General features: G+C 41.2%; 1 protein-coding gene across 1 annotated transcript; it reads left to right on the top strand.

Moving 5' to 3' along the window:
* Positions 1-6,351: 6,351 nt before the first annotated feature.
* Positions 6,352-24,636, top strand: LOC132829179 (glyoxylate reductase/hydroxypyruvate reductase-like). Its single transcript, XM_060846540.1, has 9 exons — positions 6,352-6,484; positions 8,183-8,313; positions 11,543-11,615; positions 14,257-14,373; positions 14,455-14,543; positions 17,388-17,492; positions 20,494-20,629; positions 22,229-22,359; positions 23,371-24,636. The coding sequence occupies exons 1-9, from the start codon at positions 6,399-6,401 to the stop codon at positions 23,490-23,492; spliced, it is 990 nt and encodes a 329-aa protein (XP_060702523.1). The 5' UTR covers positions 6,352-6,398; the 3' UTR covers positions 23,493-24,636.
* Positions 24,637-25,516: the final 880 nt, after the last annotated feature.

Genomic DNA, 25,516 nt, shown 5'->3' with positions numbered 1-25,516 from the left:
AGAGCACACCAACTGTTCCAAAGTGATGTTAAATAATATCGGTGAGAGTGGGTCGCCTTGTTTTATGCCTCTCTTGATAGTTATTGGGGTGGTTAAGTTTCCGTTGCCCTCCACCACTGTTGTGTTGCCAGTGTATAGAGACTTATAAAGACTTTGGGTAGTTTCACTCTTTGCAAAGATTTGATCAGTAGCTTGTGCCCAACCGAGTTGAACGCTTTCGCTAGATCAACAAAGACAACTGCAAGGTCCTTCTGATTGTACTTTGCTCCCTTGATGATGTTCTCGAGGACTACAATGTTTTCATTGCATCCGGGAGTGGCTACTAGGAACCCCTTTTGCCTGGGGTTTATCTCGACTGTTTCACTTAGGCGTTTAGCCTATAATTACCAGAGTTGTCTCTACTCCCCTTCTTGAACGTGGTGACAACATTTGCTATCCTCCAGTCTTCTGGCACTATTCCTGTTGAAAAGATAAAAAGCAAAGGGTCTACATTCTCCTCCCTGGCTTCCCAGAGAATCCAAGAATAAATCCCATTTGGCCCAGGGGGCTTATCTATTTTCACATTTTCCAGAATTGCTAACACTTCCTCCTTTTGGACCTCAATCCTGTCTAGTCTAATACCTTGATCTCCATATTCTTTTCAACAACATTGTCTTTTTCCTGTGTGAATACTGACGAAAAATATTCATTTAGTGCCTTTCCTATCTTTTCGGACTCCATGCGCAACTTCCCACTACTGTCCTTGACGAGCCCTAATCTTACACTGGTCATTCTTTCATTCCTGACATGCCTATAGAAAGCTTTAGGGTTTCCCTTGATTTTATCTGCCAAAGACTTCTCATGTTCCCTCCTGGTTCTCGTAGGCTCTCTCTTTAAATCCTTCCTAGCTAACTTGTAACTCTCAAGCATCTTAACTGAGCCTTCACATCTCATCTTTATATCTTTATATCAGCCTCCTTCTTCCTCTTGACAAGAGATTCAACTTCTTCAGTAAACCACGGTTCCCTCCATTGACCACTTCCTCCCTGCCTAGCAGATACATACTTATCAAAGACTCACAGTAGCTGTTCCACGGCCAAACTCCATATTTCAATTCTGTCCATCGCCTTCAGTTTCCTTCCTCATCCTATACATCCCAAATCTTGCCTAATTGCATCGTAATTGCCCTTCCCCCAGCTATAGCTCTTGCCCTATGGTATATATCTATCCCTTTCCATTGCTAAAGTAAACATAACCGAATTGTGGTCACTATCACCTATGTCCAAATCTAACACCTGGCCTGGTTCATCATCCAGTACCAAATCCAATGTGGCCTTGCCTCTTGTTGGCCTGTCTACATACTGTGTCAGAAACCCTCCTGCACACATTGGACAAAAACTGACCTATCTAATGTACTCAAACTGTAGCCTTTCCAGTAAATATTTGGAAAATTAAAGTCCCCCCATAATAACAAGCCTATTACTTTCACTTCTGTCCAGGATCATCTTTACATTCCTTTCCTCTACATCTCTGGAACTTTTCGAAGGCCTATAGAAAACTCTCAACAGGGTGACCTCTCCTTTCCAGTTTCTAACCTCAGCCCATACTACCTCAGTAGACAAGTTCTCATCAAACATCCTTTCTGCCACCATAATACTGTCCTTGAGAAATAATGCGACACCACCCCTCTTTTATCACCTTCCCTGATTTACTGAAACATCTAAATCCCGGAACCTGCAACAACCACTTCTGTCCTTGCTCTATCCTGGTCTCTAAAATGGCAACAACATTGAAGTCCCAAGTATCTACACATGCTGCAAGTTCACCCACCTTATTCCAGATGCTCCTGTCGTTGAAGTAGATGCACTTCTAACAACCTTTCTGCCTGATGGTACATTCCTGTGACCTTGAAACTTTATTTGTGACCTTATTACTCTCAATTCCTGTACACTGGAGCTACAATTCAGGTTCCCAACCCCCTGCTTAAATCTCCCCCAAAAAGCATTAGCGAATTTTCTCCCCAGAATATTGGTATCCTTCTGATTCAGGTGTAGACCATCTTGTTTGTAGAGGTCCCACCTATCCCAGTATCCACTTATCCAGGTATCTGCATCTCTCTCTCCTGCACCATCCCTGTAACCACGCGCTCAACTGCTCTCTCTCTCACTCCCTATTCCTCACCTCACCAGCACATGGCATGGGTAACAAACCAGAGATAACAACTCTGTTTGTTCTAGCTATAAGGTTCCGCCCTAGCTCCCTGAATTTCTGCCTTACATCCCCATCCCTTTTCCTACCTGTGTGGTTGGTGCCTATGTGAACTATGACTTGGGGCTGCTCCTCCTCCCCTTTTAAGGATCCCGAAACTATGTTCCAAGACATCATGGACCCTGACACCTGGGAGGTAACACACCAACCGCGAGTCTCTCTTGTTCCCACGAACCTCCTATCTGTCCCTCTAACTATGGAGTCCCCAGTGACTAATACTGTACTCCTCTCCCCTCTTCCCTTCTCAGCACTGTTAGGTTCCTACACAGTTATCTCTATTGGTAATCCTGTGCCAGAGACCTGTACAACATGGCTTACCCCTGGTAAGTCCATCCCACAACAGTATCCAAAATGGTATGCGTGTTATACAGGGGAACGGCCACAGGTCTTCCCTGCACTGACTGCTTCTTACTCCTTCTACTAGTTACCAAACTATTTTCATTTCTAGGAGTAGCTCTCTGTAGCTTTTAACTTTTACCTCTGTAGAATAGTCGTTACAATTCACATTTTAAGTTCAGTCTAGTTGTTGTTTTTCCAGATGTGTTAAGAGGAAAGCAGAATACCATGAAATAAGCATTCTGAGACTGTCCTGCAACCTTTACCCTGATTCTGCAATTGCTAAGTGAGCGTTGTTGAGGTCAGGACACCAATAGACAGAAGCTGAACTGCACAAATCTCTGAAAACACATTCAAAATCTTATTTTGCACCTTTACTTCTCAACTGTTAGGAGTAAATTGTTCAACCAAACTTTTAAACCACTGGCCAGTAGTGTGCAATGAAAGTGTGAGCCCTTTGCCTTTTTCACAAACTAAATATGAAATGAGAAAGGGTTGGGGTTGGGGGCACCCATCTTGGCTCACTTCAAATTTTGGCTCACTTCAAATTTTGGCTCACACCCCGCTCTTCTGTATTGCAATACCAATCTGCCTTAAAAACAGAACCTCCAGAGGAGGTTGAAAAATCCTCTGTTGATCACACATCCCAACATCTGTCCTAAATGTGCCACTCTCTGTCAACCCAGCACCCAGATTTATTTTCCTACACTGCAATAAGACAAGCATACAGTGTTTTTAATGACAAATAACAACTCTCAAAGTGCTTCACCGATAGTCACCAGTATACTGTAGGAAACATGGGAATAATTTGTGCAAACTCCCATAAACAACAATATGATAATCATAAAATAACCATTTTTTAAAATGAAGATTGATGGATAAATATTGACCAGGACATTAGGGATAACCACTTCTTTTTGAAATAGTGCCTAGGGATTTTTATGTCCAATTGACAGGACGGATGTGACCTCAGTTTAACATTTTATCTGAAAGAGAACACTTCCAGTATTGCAATTTCCTTCACCACTTCCCTTGGAATGTTTGCCTTGATTTTGTGTTCAGTCCTGGGATTCAATTTAAACCTTTCGATAAAGAGGGTAGCAAGCAACATTGAGCAACAGCTTATCCTATTCACTGCAATTCTCAGCACTGTTAGGTTCCTGCCCAGTTCCCTCTTATTGGCAATCCTAAATTTCTCCAATGACCCTAAATAATCCAATAATATAATGTACTTGAAATAAATCATGTAGCTACTTCTTCTGGTAAGTTGCTTAAGTCAGAGGTTTGTAGATGATTAGCACTCTGTGCAGTAGATATATCTCATTAGTCCATCCTCACCGTCTATGTAATATTTCTATCTGACGATTGTGGATATTTGGAATTCTCTACCCCACAGGGCATTTTTCATGTTCAGCTGTTGAGCATATTCAAGTCTGAGATAAAAGTGTAGATTTCTATAGTTATCTAACAATGGGGAAATCAAGAAATATTAGGATTGGAGCAGAGTGTGAAATTGAGGTCCATGATAATAAACAATTTTATTGAATTAGCCTACATCCACTACTATTTATGTTCTTGCAATTTCCCATTCTTTGTTTTAATATTTGTATTTGATATATTTCTTCTGTGCAGTAGTTCCATCTGATCTATTCATTCCCATCTCTTCCGTGTGGCAATCAAGGTAAATGTTTGTTTTAATTCTGTTTTCCCCAACGTCATTGTTGATGCCAGTGGGTTTATCAATTGGCAAAGCCATATTTGACTGCTTGTTATGAGATGAAGCTCTACAGAGGTTGGCAGGCCAGTGAAACTGTGCTATTCCAAGACATAATTTCATCCTTGTCTCTGGACAAGATGGAAAGACTTTGGTCGAGATCATTAACGATGTTAAAAGCACCTCTTGCCAAAGGGAGTTGAGAGAGTAGGATCAACGTTATCACCAAAACATGATAATGTTGATGCCAAAATACTCATCATATTGAGTTTTGTTTTTAAACCTTCAAATCGTCTGTGTCAAGAATTATACAAAATCCCATTATGACAATGGATTGGCTGCCTGTGCCAAATATCACCAACTATGACTGGGGAACCTGTCACTATACGACAATGGTCTTGGGAACTATGATTTGGAGATGCCAGTGTTGGACTGGGGTGTACAAAATTAAAATTCACACAACGCCAGGTTACAGTCCAACAGGTTTATTTGGAGGCACTAGCTTTTGGAGAGCTGTTCCTTCATTAAGTGGTTGTAGGAGCAGCATTCCGAAAGTTTGTGCTTCCAAATAACCCTGTTGGACTATAATCGGGTATTGTGATTTTTAACTTGGGAACTATGTTAGGCAGGAGGCTGGCGGAACACAGCAAGCAAAGCAACATCAGGAGGTGGAGAAGTTGACGTTTTGGGTGCAACCCTTCTTTAGGACTGGGGGTGGGTGTAGGGGGAGCTGTAGATAAAGGAGGTGGTGGGACAGGGTGGTGCAGTGGGGGAAAAGGTATGACCTGGTTGGTCGATGGGATGAATGAATCCGGTTGGTGGCGGGGAGGAGTGGAAGGAACAGGGAGGTGCTGGCAAGTTGGGGGATGGAAGGGAGGTTATTTGAAATTGGAGAACTCAATGTTGAGTCCTCCGGGTTGTAGGCTGCCCAGGCAGACAATGAGGTGTTGTTCCTCCAATTTGCGGTGTGTCTCATTGTAGCAATGGAAGTAGGACAAGGATGGTCATGTCGGAAAGGGAATGGTTTGGGAAATTGAAATGGGCAGTGACTGTGGCCCAACTGCGATGCTTGGCAAATTATGTTGTTAAGGTCTGGATCAGTGTAGAATCAGAAACAGTGTTGTACCAACTGTGACAAATATATGTGATAGCACTGGCACTCCCCAGTTCCCCTCCCTCCACTAGCTCCCTTTTTCACCATCCCTTCCACCCTCACCACTCCTCCTAGCCCCATTTCAAACTCTTCCTGTGCCCCTCACCCCTTCCATCCCCTTCTAACCTTTTCCACCAAACTCCTTCTCCACCCCCAAACCCTTTACCTCACTCTTATTCCACTCACCTCCATTCACTCCCACCATCTCTCTCTCCCCTGCCCTCAATGTCCTTTACCATCACACTCCCCTCCCCTCACTCCTTCCCCAGACTTGCCCCATCTCCTCTGAACTCCACCATGGGCACCTCCAACCCGCCACCTACTCCTTGCAGGTCCCCGATCGGGCCGGAAGGTGGCAGCTGCGAGTCGGGGCGAGGCGTGTTGGGGGCGGGGCTGCGGGAGGGGGCGTGACCGCGGAGGGGGCGTTGCTGTGGTCGGGGCTGGAAAAGGAGAGGCACGTGTTTGAATGGTGGGCGTGGCCGTGACACCACGTGGCGAGGGAGGCGCGTCGTTGAGGTTTTTTAAGTGGTGCCGGGGGCGTGGCCGGAGCGTGAAGGGGACGTGGAGCGTGAGGCCGGAGCTTGGGGGCGTGGCCGGAGCGTGAAGGGGACGTGGAGCGTGAGGCCTGAGCTTGGGGGCGTGGCCGGAGCGTGAAGGGGACGTGGAGCGTGAGGCCTGAGCTTGGGGGCGTGGCCGGAGCGTGAAGGGGACGTGGAGCGTGAGGCCGGAGCTTGGGGGCGTGGCCGGAGCGTGAAGGGGACGTGGAGCGTGAGGCCTGAGCTTGGGGGTGTGGCCGGAGCGTGAAGGGGACGTGGAGCGTGAGGCCTGAGCTTGGGGGCGTGGCCGAGGGCTGGGTCGCGTAACGCTTTCGAGGTTTTAGGGGCGGGGCTTGAGTCGGTCCCGCCTCTACCGCGGTGGCTTGTGGGTGTGTACTCGGTGGGCCGGGGGATGAAGGCCGCTCAGCAGCTGATGAAGGTGTTCGTGACTCGCCGGATTCCTAAGGACGGTTTGCAGGCTCTGTCCGAGTCCGGGATGTGAGTATCCCGCCTTTTCCTCTCCGCTGCTCCGACCTGGGCGTCCGTTGTCCCGCCGCCGAGACTGAAGGCCTTGAGCCTGGGCATCTCCAATGGGGGAATAAGGGCATTATAGAGAGAGATAGCACCCTGTTTGTGAACGTACTAAAGAGTTAATTCTGCAATTGGAAAATAAAACAAAATGTTATAAACACTCAGCAGGTCCAGCAATGTCTGTGGAGAGAGGAGCATAATTAACGTTTCAGGCCCAAGACCTTACCTTCAGGAGGACATCAGCCCTGACCTGATGAGTATTTCCATCACTTTGTTCTTATTTCAAAGCTCGGTCACATCTTCTGCAGCATTTTGCTTTCTGGTTTTAGATTAAATCTGAGTCTCCAAGAAGATTGTTTCAATGGTTACACTGAAAGCTTCACAAACCTTGCAAATACACTGAAAGCTTTTGTTTCATTCTTCTAGGTCCCACCAACTCCACTTTTAATTCCTAGGGGGTTAACAGAAGGTCACTGCGTTTTAATACCATGTCTGTGTTTTAGCTGTTTGCAGTCCAATGGGTGGTTTTGTACTCACTGGTGAATCTTCATTTAAAGTAGAGGATTCATGATCATGCTGTGAAGTCAGTATATGGTGAGGTTGGCACTAAGGTTTTAATTATTCTAATTGCTTAACAAACTTGGTCAAATGTTAGTTTTCAAAGGTTTCTGTTCATTAATCACTTGGAGATAGTGAGAACTGCAGGTGCTAGAGAGTCAGATTGGATAAAGAGTGGAGCTGGAAAAAGCACAGCAAGTTAAGCAGCATTGGGGGGGGGTCAACATTGCAAGTCAGAACGTTTCAAAAGGTTCTGATCTGAAATGTCAACTCCTGTAATGCTGCTTGACTTGCTGTGCTTTTCCCAGCACCACTCCTTATCCATTCAGTCTGTCATCCCTATGCAAGTTCTCTGAAAGAACAATTTCCTGTATCAAATACTGTAGTTTCTTGCCCTTGTAAACTTTTTTCAAATATTTATCAAATTCCCCTTTAAAACTGCTCTTGGGACTGTTTTTGTTGAATATTCCATGTCCTAACAAACCTCTGCATTAAAAAAAACTAACTGCTTTTGCTCTTCTATAGATAATAAGATAAATTAATTTTCAATATTGTGGAAAAACTCTACAATTAACTTATCCAACCTGTTGTAACTTTGACAAATTTAATTTTCTCAGTTCCAATTGTAAAAAGTGAATGTAAGGAGGCATCCAAATTGCAAACTCTTATCGTAATTGGAACATTGATTGCTCCATTAATATGAGTTGCAAGTGTCAGATCTGTATACTTGCCAAATATGGATGATTTCCCATAGCCCACTTCATGATTCTTCTAGGAAACAAAAGGACTGTTCAGAACTTATCTTCACTTAGGACTAACCACACATTTAATTTCCTTTACGTAATGCCTGTATCTTGTTAACTGCTTACATAATTCTTCCACACTGTCTGAACACAGCTGTTTTTCCTTTATATTCAATATCATATGTTTAGATCCGTTTCTTAATTAATATAAGTTGAAATTATATTCACCTTATGGTTCTAGCCATCATTTTCTGAACAGCTTCTCTTCAAAATCAACCCCCTTCAATGCAACTTACTATGAAGCTTAAATGTAGTCAGGAAAATAATGTCAGGAGTGACTTGGTTTGATTTTGTTGTGTTCCAGTTGCAACATTCAACAATGGGACTCTGATGAGCCAGTTCCAAAGGAAGAGTTGCTGAAGGGGGTTATAGGAGCACATGGCCTTTACTGTATGTTGTCGGACAAAATCGATCATGAGGTTTTACAAGCAGCAGGTAAGCTGTGTTGTTTTTAACAAAACTGATGTCAGTTATGTACAATTTCTGGCAAGTGGGAGAAGTGTTTTATTGTGTAAACCTAGCAGCCCCATAGTGAACCACAAATGTTTCAACCTGCCAGAATGGTGAGATGGTGAAAAATAATCCTTTTCTATACATCTCTTCTCTTCTGTTTAGGATTGATTTTGCTGCAGATTCTTTAGTCTTTCCACACAATTAAGAAATCAATTTTAGGAGAAGTTTGAGACTTTTCATCCAGAAGAGAGAATCACTTTAATGAAATGGTTCTTTTTGGTTCACCTTAAAGAACTTCACTCTGACACTGTTATTGGACAAGATGTGGTATTTATGGAAAAGGTATAAAAAGCATTTGATAACGTGTTACATCCAAGGTTATTGTCTAGGGTATGTTTCTGGAAAAGCATAGCAGATCAGGCAGCATCCGAGGAGCAGGAGAAGGGCTGATGAAGGCCCTGATGAACAGCTTATGCCTGAAATGTCAATTCTCCTGTTCCTCAGATGCTGCCTGACCTGCTGTGCTTTTTCAGCAACACACCCTCGACTTTGATCTCCAAATTAAGCTCCTGGTGTATTAGTATGGATAACATAGCTAACAGGAAACACAGGGTAAATGTCTCTTTCTATTTAATGGGCAGGAATGTGGAGTATGATGGGAATGAGTGTTGGGGCCTAAACTATTTGCAGTTTATATCAATGAATTTGATGAAGGATTTGAATGTATGCTAATGAAATTTGCTAATGACACCAAGATAGGTCAGACACTAAGCTGTTGAGAGGAATTATCAATGAGCCTACAAAGGCATGCAGATAGTTTAAGTGAATGGGCACAACTTTGTCAGCTGGGATACAATGTGGGACTTGTCCACTGTGGCAGGAAGAATAGAGAAAAAGTATACTAATGGAGAGAGATTGCAGGACTTTGTGGTACTGAGGAAATGAAATGTCCAGCTACATAAAATACAAAATGTTAGTATGCAGATACAGCAAGTGATTAGGAAGGTAAACCAAATGTTGATGTTTATTGCAAGGGGAATGGAATATAAAAATTGGGATGTTTTACTGCACCTGCACAGGGTGTTGGTGAGACAACATCTAAAGTACTTTGAACAGTTTTGGTCGTCTTAATTGAAAAAGGAAATTATTTTAGAAGCATATCAAAAAAGTTAATTTGACATTCTTTAGATGAGGGACTTGTGAAGAAAGGCTGAACAGATTGGGCCGATACCCACTGGAGTTGGAAGATTGAGAGGCGATCTCATTGAAAGATATAAAATCCTGAGAGGACTCCACACTATTAAGTGAATGTTGTGGGAGAAACTTGGATTGGGAACGTCCTCTTAAGATGTAGAAGAGAAAAATGTTTTCTTAGAGTAATGTGGAATTTCCTTTCCGAGAAGGTAGTGGGGACTGAATCATTGCATTTATTAAAAGCTGAGTATGACAGATGTTTGATAGACAAAGGAATCAAAATTAGGGGTGTTGGGGATAGATAGTTGGAGATGAAATGACAAAATGATTGAACATGATCTTTTGGAGTGGCTGAGCAGAATTAAAAGACCAGATGACTTGTGTTTCCGTTCCTGTACGGTACCTCCTTTTTCTGGTTGCAAGCAGATTAATTCCTGAACAAAAGACGTTTGGTATTTTCCTGATTCTTGTTTGTTCAGTATGTCTCGTTGCTGATTAATAAGTGTCCTTCCTTGAGTGAAAAGACAGCATGCCAACAACTTCAGTATCTGAGCACATAATAAATAAAGAACATAATTTAAAATAGAGGGATTATGTCGGTCTGGTTTAATACTTGCCGATAAAATGCTGCACAAGAGTCAGTTTTTACTTATTCTTGGGCTCACATTCTTTGTGAATAATTGAGGTCAGAGCTGCAGACTTTATATACTTGGACTTTACTAAAGCCTTTGACGGGGTTCAATATGGTAGACTAATTAGTAAAGTTAGATCACGTGATGCAGGGTGAAATTGCCATTTGGATACAAAATAGACTGAACAGCAGTGGACAGTGCGTGGTGTTTGAAGATTGTTTTTCAAACTGGAGGCCTGTGACCAGCAGTGTTCCACAGGGAACAGTGCTGGATCCACTTTTGTTTGTCATTTTTTATATAAATAATTTGGATGAGAATATAGAAGGCATGATTAGTAAGTTTATGGATGGCACCAAAATTGGTGGTATATTGGACAGTGAAGAAACTTACGAGATTACAAAGAAATCTTGATCAATTGGGTCATTGGGCTGAAGAGTGGGAAATGGAGTTTAATTTGGATAAATGAGGTATTACGTTTTGGGAAAACAACCAACAAATAATTGTACAATTAAAAGTAAGGTTTTGGGCAGTGTTGTAGAACAGAGGCACCTAGGATTTCAGGTACATAATTCTTTGAAGTTTGCATCACATAGAGATAGGATGATTAAGAAGGCTTTTATCATGCTTGCCTTCGTTGCTCAGCCCTTTAAGTACATGAGTTGGGACATTATGATAACGTTGCACAAAGTGCTGGTGAGGCTTCTTTTGGAGGACTGTGTCTAGTTCTGATCTCCACTTTTATAGGAAGGATATTAAACTAGAGAATGTTCAGAGGACATTTACTAGGATGTTGCTGGGAATGGAGAGTTCGAATTAAGGAAAGGTTGAATAGGCTGGGGACCCTTTCACTGGAGCGTAGGACTTTGAGAGGTGACCTTAGAGGTTTATAATATCATGAGGGGCAAGACAAGGTAAATGGCAAGTGTCTTTTCCTGACAATGGGGAATTTCAAGATGATGGGCATATTTTTTAAGGAGAGAATAGATTTTTAAAAACAGGGAGGTTCATGTGTAGAATGAATTGCCAGAGGAAGTGATGGATATGGATACTGTTACAACATTTAAAAGACATTTAGATAAGTACATGAATAAGAAATGTTTGGAGGGATATGACTCAAGTGCAGGTAGGTGGGACTAATTTAGTTTGGGAAACGTAGTCCGAATGGACCTATTGGATCAAAGGCAAGATGAGAGTGGTGTTGGAAAAGCACAGCAGGTCAGGCAGTGTCCGAGGAGCGGGAAAATCGACATTTCGGGCAAAAGCCCAACCTGTTTCCATGCTGTATGACTTTTAAGACTTTGCCAGATCAATTTGTGGGATCAAAGGTTTAGTTTTAGAATAATGCTTCTCTTCAAAGGAATTTACTTTTTCTTGTTCTATTATAGGTCCAAATTTGAAAGTCATCAGCACATTGTCTGTTGGATTTGACCATCTCTCTATAGATGAAATTAAAAAGCGGTAAAAACTAGTTTTTAAACATTCTTAATTAGTCTTGACATGTGGACCAAGCAATGTCATTGCAAATTCTTTATTGCTCTGAATCAACTGTGTACAGTAGTGCGGGACTGGAATTTTGCATAGACCAAACCAGGTCATGTGAGGCAGGTAAGAGGACAGGTGTGTGGTCAGGATCCTTCTTCCTTAAAGGACAATCATAAACAAACAGCTTTCTTGCATCAAACAAAACAAAGCAATGTGGATGCTGGCAATCTCAATCAAAAACAGAAATTGCTACAGGAACTCAGCAGATCTGCCAGCACCTGTGTAGAGAAAGCAGAGTTTCTCTAAACATTTGGAGTTCAGTGACTTTGAAGAAGGGTTTCAGAGCTTCCATCAAGAGCATTGACTTGTAAGGGTTGATGAATTAGTGGATCTCTGAGTGCACAGTTAATTAGAAGTTCTCTGTTCACCTCAACATCCTTGTCCTGAACCTGATTAGATTCACAGGAATTGAAATTCTGTCTTCTGTGCATGTCTTTCTTGGTGAAATATCCATACAGGGCAAGACCTCTTGCAGCAGCCAAACAGAGAGTGAGGCTAGCATACAGCGTGCTTATCAAACACTCCTGTAGGAACTTTAAGACATGTTAGATCTGGACTAGTGCTGTTGCTGCTGCACTGTTAAATCAGTGCTCCCATCACAAATATTGTACTGGGGTACATAAATGCATGTACATTAAAGTTTCTTTTTTTAACATAGTTTTTATTAAAACTGACTTTGGATAGGTGCTGTCTGCTACAGTTGTCACATGCACCAATATTCTTTGACTTCCCTGATTAAGATTGCTAATCATGTCTAAAGTGAAACAGTTCACTGCTTTGTGCCAACACCCAGACAAACCTGTTTGAATTCTTTGTCCAGAAACAGTTGGTGCTGGCATTAAATTAAACTTCAGTTCCCAAAAATCAGGTTGTAGCAGTAAGCAGTGGGGACTGACAAAAAATGTGGAGGTTTCAAAAGAAGTAGTTACTGCAACATCTGGGAATCTAAGAAAAGAAGCTGCTCTGGCTTGATACGAAATTGGGTAGTTCACTCAGCAAACAATTTGGGGTTTGTAGCATGGGACATTGAAATGCCACATTGTTTATATTGGAGTGTGTGATCAGTGTTCTATAGAGATGCACCCTACTGTTTTAAGTTCAGAAAGCTCAGGTGTTTGATGGCCATGACCGGGCCCAAGGTTGAATGTGTCCCGCAGTTCAATGTGAAAGCTGCTGAACTCGGGGTGATCTGGAATTGAGTAAAGAAATACTCAGCAACCTCAGCAGTGATTTAAGTCTGTCTTTTTTATTAGTGAATCAGATAGACAGTCATGTACAGTGCTGTGGAATACTGCACACATGTTTAGTTCTACATTGGACGGCCCAACCAGTTCTGAAGATTTGGCTTATTTCAAGATTTCCAACCCTTTGTTTTCCTTCTTGGATATATCACTATCCTAAAGAAACACCATCTGCTTTCAAAGAAGCTGGTGTTGGTAAAGGAAAGGGTAATAGTCTGAAGAACAGCAGCTAAAGCCTCAGCTTGTGCTGCAACTGGGAATCCTTGATCATAAAACTGAGTAACAAAAGCAAAAGACTATTCCAACGCTGAATACCTTTAATCATTCATAAACAAACATCCTTTGTATTAAGCTTTTTTACAGAATAGACATCATGCACTTCAATTTTAGCATCTGGGTTAGAGGAACCAGCCTTACCAAAGTATTTATAGATTCTTTCGTGTAATGCTGTGTGAACTATTGGCAGGATAAATGCGACAATCTGCAATGGATATGAAGAAGTACAGACAATGACTTTTTTAGAAACTACTTCCAAGATCTCTCTCTGAATTGGCTATAGAAAATATCTACAATAATACTTAGTTAAAAGCCAGGCTTCCGAGGAGCTGACTACAAATGCTTTGATAATTTCGAATCTTTCAAATCAAATACAATGTGTGTTTTCTTGTATTTTTGAAGAGTAATTTTTAAAATATAAATTTGTAAGAATCCTCTCCATGAAGCTCATAGCTTTGTGCCCTGAATTCTCCTCACTGCTGTCTATCCTCTTGTTCTGCTGTGCAAATCTCTTTGCACAGCCCATAGTTGACAACTTTGTTTCCTTAACCCCATACCCACTGTTGATTTTGACATCACACATATCTCACCTCTTGAGGTCTCACTCATCAAATAGGTTTTCTGTGATCATCTTTCTCCTCTCAACTGTGTGCTCACTCCCCACATCTTCATAATCCCATCTAGTCCAATCCCACTGTCCTGCACGTCCAGCCTCTCTTTCATATCTCATCCAATCTGATACCATTCTCCTGCTCATTCCCCTAGCCATTAATATTCCATCCAATCTATCCTTTTCTCTTCCTTGCTTCCTGTACCCTTGATAATTACTCATTTGTTAAAAACTATCTAATTTTTTTAAGTATTTCCAATTGCTGCTTCAACAGCAGTGAATGGCAAAAAATGCCATAATGCAAGCTACCCTCTATGTAAAGACTTTATTTCTCTGATCTTTTCCAGTTACCTTAAATTTATACTAATCAGTTCAGATAATTTACTGCTATCTTGACACCAATTTTTTTTTTAAATGTCTGTATTTGAAGGGGAATCAGAGTGGGCTACACCCCTGACGTCCTGACCGATGCCACTGCTGAACTCACCGTGGCTTTGCTCCTGGCAACATCTCGTCGTCTGATGGAGGCAACAGAGGAAGTGAAGAAGTAGGTGATGTGTCCAGGAAGTGGTCTTTTCTCAATAGTTAATTTTTGACAAAGGTCACTAATTTGTTTGTTCTGTTCCAGTGGTGGATGGACAACTTGGAAACCCCTTTGGATGTGTGGTTATGGACTGTCCGGCAGCACTGTGGGAATTGTGGGCTTAGGAAGAATAGGTAAATGCATATTTTTTTAAAAAGTAAAAGCACTTCTACAAAACATGATATTGAAACAATGATCTTGTAGTGGTGTAAATTATTTGAAAGAATTTTTAAAGTGTTCAGATGCATTTCACATTACGTAATGAAGTTCCATTTTTGTATTCCTAGAAGTTACTTCAATGGATTGAAGGTATTGTTGCTTCACACTAAGAAATTTCTGGCAAAAGTTAGTGAAACCATTAAGAGGTGATGTGTCTTAATTTGCATAGGTGGTAGAATTGTGAAGGACATGGTAGCAAATCGTTCCCCAGTTCATCTTAGAATCCCTACAGTGTGGAAGCAGGCCATTTGGCCCACCAAATCCACACTGACCTCTGAAGTTCATCCTAGTCAGACCCACCACTCTACCCTCCTATCCCTATAACCCTGCATTTCCCCATGGCTAGTCCACCTAGATTGCACATCCCTGAACACTACAGCGCAACTTAGCATGGGCACTTCACCTCACCTTTGGACTGCAGGAAACTGGAGTACCTGAGAGAACCCATGCAGACACTGGGAGAATGTGAATACTTCACGCAGGCAGTTGCCTGAAGCTGGAATCGAACTCTGGTCCCTGGCGCTGTGAGACCACAGTGCTAACCACTGTGCCACCCCAGTTTAGCTTTAATTTAGGAAATAACAGATTAGCTTTCTACTTGTCTTCAGCCTGTGGAATATTTAGGCAGCAAGTGGGACACTAATGAATGCAACAGAAAGGGGAAGAAATGTCTTGCATTTATACACCACTGTCCATGACTATAGGATGTCCCAAAATGCTTTTAAGCCTTGAAATACAGGCACTGTTGTGTAGGAAATGTGGCAGCCAATTTGTGCATAGCGAGCTTCCACTGACAGCAATAAATAATGAACAACATTTGTTTTTGAACTGATTGAGGGATAAATATTGAGCAGGATTCCAAGGCTAGTTTAACTGCTCCTCTTCATAATAGTACTATTGAATCTTGTGAACCCATCTAAGGAGGTAAGCGAAGCTCAAATTTAAAGTCTCATTGGAAAAACATCACCAGCAGCAGGGCAACACATCCCAACATTGCACTGGAGTGGTAGCTTTGATTTTCGTGCATAATTCCTGTAGTGCAGCCTGAAACTACAGCTTTTTGAATCAGAGGCATGGCCACTGTACCGAGTCACAGCTGACCCTTTTTTACCTTCAATAACAGTTACCTAAATATAGATTTTAAGAGTAACTGTACAGTGGAACAATGAAATTGTCAACTTGCTTCAGGGGGAAAAAGGAATAAAATTTCAGATGCTGATAATCTGAAACAAAAGCTGAAGAAACATTAAGCATGTCATTCAACATCTGCACAGAAAGGTTCAACTATAACTATTTGTCAAGAATTTCTAATATTTTCTGGTTTTTCCCTTTAGCTTTTGGGTGTAACCCTTAACTGTGATATGTAAAACATCTTATGATAATTCTTAAGTTGTCTTTAGATGGATTGTATATGTTTTGACAAAATGTATGTACTTTGCTTGAGCCATTTTCAGTATGATGTCAAGTAGGATGCATGTATGTCCTTTGTTGGTTACCTTCCATCATTTGAAGTCTCTGTCAATTTCGCTATGTTACCAGATGCTAGGAGAAATTGAGAGCAGATTGAAATCGCTGGAGTTTTTAATTGAGTTTAATTTCCTACTTAGCATAGATATGGCTCAGTGAAAACACTTACATTGGCAGTCAGCAATATGATCATCAAGTACACTTAACATAATACCTTTCATAACTAGTCTGCATTTAACTTGAATTAGATTAGACTTACAGTGTGGAAACAGGCCCTTCGGCCCAACAAGTCCACACCGACCCGCCGAAGCGCAACTCACCCATACCCCTACATTTACCCCTTACCTAACACTACGGGCAATTTAGCATGGCCAATTCACCTGACCCGCACATCTTTGGACAGTGGGAGGAAACCGGAGCACCCGGAGGAAACCCACGCAGACACGGGGAGAACATGCAAACTCCACACAGTCAGTCGCCTGAGTCGGGAATTGAACCCGGGTCTCTGGTGCTGTGAGACAGCAGTGCTAACCACTGTGCCACCGTGCCGCCCAATACTTGGAAGGTCACCAGCTCAAACTCTGCTTCAGAGCTTCAGTAAATAATGCTGGCCAAAATACTATAGAGACAGCAAGTTTTGGATGAAGCGTTCTCCCCTTATGTCCTGTTAGGTGGACAAACACCTTAAGAGATACCAGGATACCTGTTGAAGAGCAGTAGGTGTTGGTGATGTCTTGACCAAGATTTCTCCCTTAAACAAAATCATTAGTAGATTGCCAGGCTAGATATGTCATCTATTTGAGAGAATTCTGTGCACAAGTTGGCTGTTCTGTTTGCCTAAAAAGGGGCAGCTCAGTGGTTAGCACTGCTGCCTCACAGCACCAGGAACCCAGGTTCGATTCCAGCCTCAGGCAACTGTCTGTGTGGAGTTTGCACATTCTCCCAGTGTCTGCTTGGGTTACCTCTGGGTGCTCTGGTTTCCTCCCACAGTCCAATGATGTGCAGGTTAGGTGGAATGGCTACATCAAATTTCCCATAGTGTTCAGGGATGTGTATGTTAGGGTAAATATAGGGTAGGGGGGAATGAGTCAGGGTGGATTAGTCTTCAGATGGTCTGTGTGGATTCGTTGGGCCAAAGGGCCTGTTTCCACGCTGTAGGGATTCAATGATCCTATGAATTTCATTGACTGCACTTAAATAAACCAATTCCTTCACTGCATCATGTTAAGCATTTTGTATATAAATACAATAATTTGCCTTAAAATAATTTTGTAAGCACATTTTACTTTTAGGCCTTGCAATTGCACAGCGTCTGAAGCCATTTGGAGTGAAAAAATTCGTCTACACTGGACGTCAGCCTCGGCCTGAAGCTGCTGCCCAGATTCAGGGTGAATATGGTAGGTAACTCTTAAGTTCTTTTTAAGGTCCTACATGTTTTAAAAAACATGCGTATTAAACACAGCTGCCATTTTAGTTTCCATTTGGAGAAAAATTGTGGCGTTAACTTAGTTTCCTTCCATTTTTATGCCTCTCATGGATTTCCCTTTTCCTGTTTTTCTTCTGGGATTTACACTGCTGTCATTTCAGTAGTTGCTCCAGACTCTAACGTGATTTTCTTCAGCATCCAGGAGAAGTATTTACCTGTTTTGTTTATTGCCATTTGTTTGTTGAAGCAAAAAAATAAATCTTGCGGACAATTTGCAAGTTTTGTTTTTGTTTCACCCCATATTCCAGTAATAGGTTCCAGTTTATATTAAATTAGATTAGATTCCCTAGAAACAGACCCTTCGGCCCAACCAGTCCATGCCGACCCTCTGAAGAGTAACCCACCCAGACCCATTTCTCTCTGCCTAATGCACCTAACGCTATTTAGCATGGCCAATTCACCTAACCTATGGGAGGAAACCGGAGTACCCGGAGGAAACCCACGCAGACACTGGGAGAATGTGCAGACTCCACACAGTCAGTCACCTGAGGCTGGAATCGAACCTGGGACCCTGGTGCTGTGAGGCAGCGGTGCTGTGAGGCAGCAGTGCTAACCACTGAGCCATGGTGCTGCCCACTATGGTATTTGCCTATGAATTAACATCTAATAGACTTGACTAACCCAAACAGTCCAAAGGCATTCTCCCATGGAATAAAAAATGAGGTCTGCAGATGCTGGAGATCACAGCTAAAAATGTGTTGCTGGTCAAAGCACAGCAGGCCAGGCAGCATTTCAGGAATAGGGAATTCGACGTTTCGAGCATAAGCCCTTCATCAGGAATGATTGATGAAGGTCCTGGATGAAGGGCTTATGCTCAAAACGTCGAATTCCCTATTCCTGAGATGCTGCCTGGCCTGCTGTGCTTTGACCAGCAACACGTTTTCATTCTCCCATGGAAGCTGGTATTACAATCCTTAGAGGCTGATAAGTTTTTGAAAAAGTTACTGACTGAAAGGATCACACACTTGGATTTCAAGTTTTAAGGCTTTTACTATAATAAAGTAAAAGCACCGACAACTAATAAATTCCACACCATTCTTAAATTTCAGGAGAACTGGTGTAACTCCAAATTTCCAATGGGTTCACTCCTTGTTTTGTCAAGTGAGCATCAAAATGTTCTTTGTTCAGTTTTCAGAGTTTTCAAACTGACTACCAGCAGTAAAATCCGGTCCACTTATCTATCTTCCTGGCCTTGCTAGGACAAACTTTCTGGATTTCTTAGTCCCTAGCTGAAGAGATGCATTCTAACTTCCTTCCCACATCCTGCTAGGATGCCGGTCATTTTATTGGGATTTGGTCCTGGGGAATGAGCCCGGTCAGATGTTAGATTTGGAGGTAGGTGAGCACTTGATTATACCTTGTATTAAAGAGTTGGTTGATAATGTATCAATCGTATTAAAAAAAAGCCTCAAACCCCTTTCACTTGCTGGCTAAAGTACAGTTTTGTAATATAGTCATAGTGACCAAAGCCACCAATGTTTAACCTGATGTTTTGACCTGTGTTTTACAGGATGCAGTTCTAAAATTTTGATACACGTCTTGTATCTAAGTTTGTTGGAAATTTTATTTCCTGTTTTGCAAAATCTCAGTCTTTCCCAATTTGACACCAGCAAGGCCCTCTTTCCCCAATGTGAACAACCAAAAAATTCCTAGTCTGTCCTTGTAATGAGACGATCCAGGCTGAGGCATCACTTGTAGCAGTGTTTTTTGCACTTTGTTAGATTGCAATATCATCAAACATGGACACCAAAATAGAATCTGAAATGCAAATGTACCAAGGCATCCAGTAAATGTTTTGTAATTTGAGCAATACTATTACTGAGCAACTTGGCTGTCTCGTTAGCTTTCCTACATTTGAATATTCTCTCTCCCAGCTCTGTTTCCCATTTTGGCTAAAGTTAGGTGCAGTTTGTCAGATAAGGTCTTTTCCCTGGGATGGGGCAGTCCAAAATTAGAGGGCATAGTTTAAAGGTGAGAGGGAAAGGATTTATAAGGGACCCAAGGGCAACTTTTTCACACAGAGGGTGGTACATGTATGGAATGAGCTACCAGAGGAAGTGGTGGAGGCTGGTACAATTACAACATTTAAAAGGCTTTTGAATGGGTACATGAATAGGAAGGGTTTAGGGAGATATGGGTCAAATGTTGGCAAATGGAACTTGATATATTTAGGATATCTAGTCTGCGTGGACAAGTTGGACCAAAGGGTCTGTTTCCATGCTATAGAGCTGCATGACTGTATGACCTATAAAATGAATCGTCAGGCTCTACAGCAGAAATTTAACTTGCATTTTAAGTCAGTGCAACTACAGAAGATGCACACATCACATACAGTTGATAATGCCTGTAACAGCACTACCCAGGGTACTGGAGTTACCTTCTTGCCCAAGTTGTACTCTGTTGTGAAACAAGTATAACCGTGAATTCACTCAGTATCTGTGAAACAATGCTGACAAAGGCATGAATTAAAACAGTTAAAGGTAAAGTGGCTTGCTTTATTCATTAACTTTTAATTATGCATTTTATTTTTTACAGTTGCTAATACATATTGTTTAAAGTGTCTTGGATAGTTAAATCTCTTCTGACCAGTTTGTACTACTACAGTAAACATTTTGTCACTATGTTTTACTATTTGCCTCTCACTTGACAGCAGCCATCTAGAGAGGGGGCCGCTGACTAAAGTGATGAGGTGGTGTGGGTGAGTGAAGCAATGATGTAGAGCCAAGCGGGCGATGAGCGAAACAATGAGGGGGTAGTGAGCAGGAGTAAGAAGAAAATGGAGAAAGGGCTAGCAGACAACAATGACGCCAGCGGCACTAAATTCCAGTTCTTCAGCAGAAAGTGCAGTGATCTTATAAAAGGATATTAAGTAATGCAACTTGAATCAGATTGTATGTTCATTTCACATGCAGTACCCCTGAATAAGTTAGCTGAAGAATCTGACTTCGTCGTCATATCGTGTTCCTTCAGTCCCGAAACAAAGGATATGTGTAATGCTGACCTGTTTTCCAAAATGAAGAAGACAGCAATTTTTATCAATACAAGCAGGTAGGTAACATTGTGTCCCAGTCCTTGTTAACTCCTTCACTTTTCAAAAGATATCTGGAGAAGAACTAGGCATATATACATTTAACTTCACTGAACTACTGTCAACTAACCTGGAAAATTATTTCTGTGGGTGAGTGAGCAATTGATGGAAGTTTTTCTCTGGGGATAAATAATGACAGCAGTTGGCATTGGTTCACTTGTGTGTAAATGAGAGATTTCTTAAATTAACTTATTGGTTTTTTTTAACATTTTCCAATCAGGGATGTTATCACACACCTCTGGAGCAGGTGGTACTTAAATCTGGGCCTCCTGGCTCAAAGGTAGGGACACGGTCACTACAACTTTTGGAAGAGCCCCACCTTTTTGAATAACCTGAATGTGTAATTTAGAACCTGTGATTTGTTACTTTTTTTCTTGAATAACAGTTGAAATAGAATTTGGCTTCATGGCTTCCAAAGCTCCATCACTGGAATTCTCCTGTGTTCCAGACTAACTGGTAGAGCTTGATGTTAATGATTAGTCAGCAACTCTAGTAGAGGTGTATCATTTGGTTAGGAAATGGGGATTGGTGCTTTATTGACTAGCAATTCTTATGTTTCTTTCTGCAACAGTTAACTTTCTATGAAGGAACTTCCCTATCGTTGAGCTAAAGAATTGGCATTGACCTCTTCTGCCATGTGCTCTCATGTTCCTGCCATGCTGTGATTGTTTGCTGTAGATTTAGTTTAGGTCTCGAGATTGGGCATTAAGTTTACCAAACTCTTGTCCTAAAAAACATACCTCTTGAAATGTCTAGACTATTTGTCTGTGATTTACCCTATTTTTAAAAAAATGCCTTCTAAATAAATATTTTTCTCACTAGTGAACTGATCTTAATTCAGTAAGTTCACTGAGCTGCCTGGGCACTGTGATTAACTCAATTCCCTATATTGTATGTGACACTGACAAGACCCTATTTATTGACCGTCTTTACTTGTCAAAGATATTAACAGTGAATAGAGTGACTCTTGTGGTGCCTGGTAGTGTCCCTAGCTTTGAGCCAGAAATCCCACTTGCTCCAGAGGTGCGTAATAACATGTTGGAACAGGTTGATTAGATGATTGGCTGTTCATAGGAAGTTTTTACTGTGGGACCGGAATAATATGTATACCATTACATATAGGTTTACATCTATAAAAGACAACAGTGAACAGACAATAGTTTTCTTTCAGCAATTCAAATTTTTCTGATACCTGCTCCAATACCTATAGGTTGTTGGCACGATTTTAGAATTACTACACTGCTGAATGTGTGCCATTCTACATTAGATGGCTTCCACAGTCAGAAACATTTGACAGTCAGTCAGAAAAGTGCATGGTCTATTGCCCATGGCATTTTATGTTGGCATCACTGCAACAGGTGGAAAGAGGAACATGAGTGGTTAAATGTTTAAATTTAATTTATGGTTACATTGCACTGTTCAACCGGTTGAGATATTGTGTTTAGACATTATGTAGCTGTCACTGAACAGGCACAGAAGTAATTGATTTCATACGTGGCAAGGTAAAAGATTTCCTTGAAACACAGCTGCTGTTCTGTTGATTTCTTTGTATCCTGCAGAGGAGCTGTAGTGAACCAGGATGATCTTTATCAAGCTCTCTCTGCTGGTCAGATTGCTGCAGCAGGACTAGATGTCACCGTTCCTGAGCCGTTACCCACTGATCACCCTCTGCTGTCATTGAAAAACTGTGGTAAGTTCTAGCTTTCACCAGGTTAATGGAAGCTACAGGGACAGAAAGCTCACATCAGTCATTACAGACTCAGTGACATTTACCAATCTTTCTACACCTAGCTGACTGACCCGAATATTCCAAGTAGTTCCTTTTTTTTTATTTGGAATGTTTTGAGTGGGGGAGGTGATGATTGGTCAATGTTCTATAAAGGATCTGTATTTTCTTGGTCCCTCCAGGCCTGGTGGTGATTGAGTATTCTGGGCTGATGCTTAAATGCACTAGATGTAAAAGATCCCATGTTACTGTTCAAAGAAGAGTCCCCCAGTATTTATCTCTCAATTAGCACCTAAAACAGATTATTTGGTCACTTATCACTGCATTGGGACAGCGCTATGTGCAAATTAATTGCCTTGTTCCTTACATTTTCAAAAGTAATTTTTTTCAGAAGATGTGAGCTTTGTTGGCATGGCCAGCATTTGTGACTCAACCCTAATTGAACTGAATGGATTACTAGGGCCATTTTTAGAGGGCAATTAAGAGTCAGCCACAATGTTGTGGGTTAAATTACATGCTTGTTAGACTGGGTAAGTTTGATAGATTTTCATTGTAAAGGCTATTAGTGAAACAAATGGATTTTTGTGACAATTGATGGTAGTTTCATGGTCGCTATTATTGAGACCAACTTTATATTTCAAATTTATTATCTGAACTTAAATTACATCAGCTGCCATGGTGGCATTTGAATCCTTCTCCCCAAAGTATTAGCCTTGTCTGTAAATAACTCGTCCAATGACACTTACTCCTAAGCAATTATCTTTCATTTCTTTTAAATTCCTCAGATATACTTTCTATTAGATTTCTGTTGAATATGACACTCTTGTCCATCTTAAAGAGGCTTCTCACATTTGTAGACATTCTTAACTGTTCTGTTTGGATTTCCTTTAGATTTCTGAGTAAGTCATTACATAGAGGGGCACATAAATGTTTTCTTGGTGTGGGCTTTGTAATCTGGTGATATTTTCATTTCAGTTATACTGCCTCATATTGGAAGTGCCACTTATGCGACCAGAAACACCATGTCTGTCCTAACAGCTAACAACCTCCTGGCAGGACTCAAAGGAGAGCAAATGCCAAGTGAACTCAAACTCTAACTGGATTCATATTGTCTAATGTTTGCACATTTACTTGATTCTTCTCTCAGTAAAGGATGATAAAGTTAAGTGAATTTCTTGCAGAAGTATTGTTCAGACAGTGGTTTTTAAGAGGGATAAACTTGGAAGTTGGCCTCAAGTTGAAGAGTGAAATGGGTGTGTTTTATGAACAATTTCCCTCGAAGAGAGAATCATTCTGTTTACTATCCATGGCAACTATTAATTACACGTCATACAGTGTATATGAAGTGACTAACTTATTCATCTGGTTATGCACAATGTATTGGAAGGATTGAAAGGGTATGATGTATCTTATGACCTTCAGTTTGATGAATTGTGCATTATGCAAATTATTTATGCCATATAATTTAATCATTCACCATGCTATTCTGTTTTTGGTAAATAGTTGATGTTCTCTTCCAAACAACTCTATCCAATATCTTTCTGTAATTGCAAATTAGAGGATATATAGATTAAATTAGAGGAGAAATGTGAAAGTATTGACTATCATATCTACCATTTAGATTGCAGCCCTGTGACCATGGTATTTAGTGTAGCAAGCCAGGCAGCATCTGAGGAGCAGGAGAATCGACATTTCGGGCATAAGCCCTTCTTCGGCTTATGACCAAAACGTCGATTCTCCTGCTCCTCGGATGCTGCCTGGCTTGCTGCGTTTTTCCAGCACCACACTTTTCACCTCTGGTCTCCAGCATCTGCGGTCCTCACTTTCTCCTACCATGGTATTTAGCCCAGTTAATGCATGGACACCCTTTCTATGTCATCTAAATTTCATAGACCTAACCTGATCTTTAACTTTTGACAGTATGGTCTGCTGATAGTCACTGTTTTTTGATTACTCTCCAGTCTTGAATTTTGCAATTTTTGTTTGAAAGTTTCTATTTACTTTGAGTTCTCTTTTACAATTTGGCCATATCTTCGCAACAGTTGGAACCTCTCATTATTCGTAAGTTTTTAAAGAGCTTAATTTGTGCATGGAAGACAAATTTGCTTCCGTGTCTTGAATGAATTAAGGTCAGAAAATTTTTTTGAAAAGACTGTACGAACACTCCTATCAACATTTATTTCTTAGCAAACATTTGTACTATAAGCAGAGTCTAAAAACATTAAAAAGTTGAATCTGAAACACACTGGTGTCACTCGTAGTATATTGAGTTTTGTTTATATACACATATACATCCTATAGTGCAGCTATGAAAGTTGGCCAGTACGTTTGAAACATCAGTATAATCTGTCATAGTGTAGTGACTGCATACTCCAAAAATCTTTAAGCTTTTTAACTCTGTAGTGTTCTGTATATTTCCAAAATTGATTATCATTCGGTATCAACTTTTAAAATGTTCTCTCAATCAAATCAAATGACTTCAATAGCAAAGAGATTGCACGAAGTAATTTCTAAGACATTCACTTATTAGGAAATGTCATAACTCCCATATCAAATTAAGTTATTCATTCCAAGATATCTCATGTTGCAATTTTAAACATTTGATTAACTGAGTCTGCTGTATATTTATTTATAACCAGAACTGGTCCACAGGTTCAAGTTCTAAATTGGGGCAAGGTGAATTATGATGGAATAGTCAGGAGCTTACAGGGGTTGATTGGAGTAGTTTGTTTGCAGGCAAGTGGGAGGCCTTTAAAAGTGAGAGAGCTAGAGTTCAAGGTTCATTTGTTTCTGTGAGGGTGAAAGGCAAGGTTGACAGTAATAGTGAACCCTGATGTTGAGGCTTTGACCAGGCAAAAGATGGTATGGCTCGGGTACAAGCAACTGGAATCAAGGGAACTCTGGAGTTATAGAGGGGATACAGCAGTTCAACAAAGATGGAAATCAGGAGGGATAAAAGAGGCCACAAGACAACCTTGGCTGAGAAGATTAGGGTGAATAAGTATATTTAAAGGAAAAAGAATCTCTAGAGAGAGAATAGCACCCCTCAAGGACCAAAGTGGACATGTATGTGTAGAACCACAGGAGATGGGCAAGGTCCTCCATTAATACTCTTCCTGTG

This window comes from Hemiscyllium ocellatum, chromosome 2 (assembly GCF_020745735.1).
Source record: "Hemiscyllium ocellatum isolate sHemOce1 chromosome 2, sHemOce1.pat.X.cur, whole genome shotgun sequence".
In the NCBI taxonomy this organism is placed as follows: Eukaryota; Metazoa; Chordata; class Chondrichthyes; order Orectolobiformes; family Hemiscylliidae; genus Hemiscyllium; species Hemiscyllium ocellatum.
The sequence above is the reverse complement of the archived record's forward strand: the minus strand, read 5'-3'. Positions and strand labels throughout refer to the sequence as shown.

What these genes read in the sequence shown, in the direction of transcription:
- LOC132829179 (XM_060846540.1), top strand. Translation starts at nt 6,399, where the DNA reads ATGAAGGCCGCTCAGCAGCTGATGAAGGTGTTCGTGACTCGCCGGATT. An exon ending in ATAGATGAAATTAAAAAGCG is followed by an intron (nt 11,616 to 14,256) that starts GTAAAAACTAGT and finishes CTGTATTTGAAG; the next exon opens with GGGAATCAGAGTGGGCTACA. An exon ending in CCAGATTCAGGGTGAATATG is followed by an intron (nt 17,493 to 20,493) that starts GTAGGTAACTCT and finishes TTTCACATGCAG; the next exon opens with TACCCCTGAATAAGTTAGCT.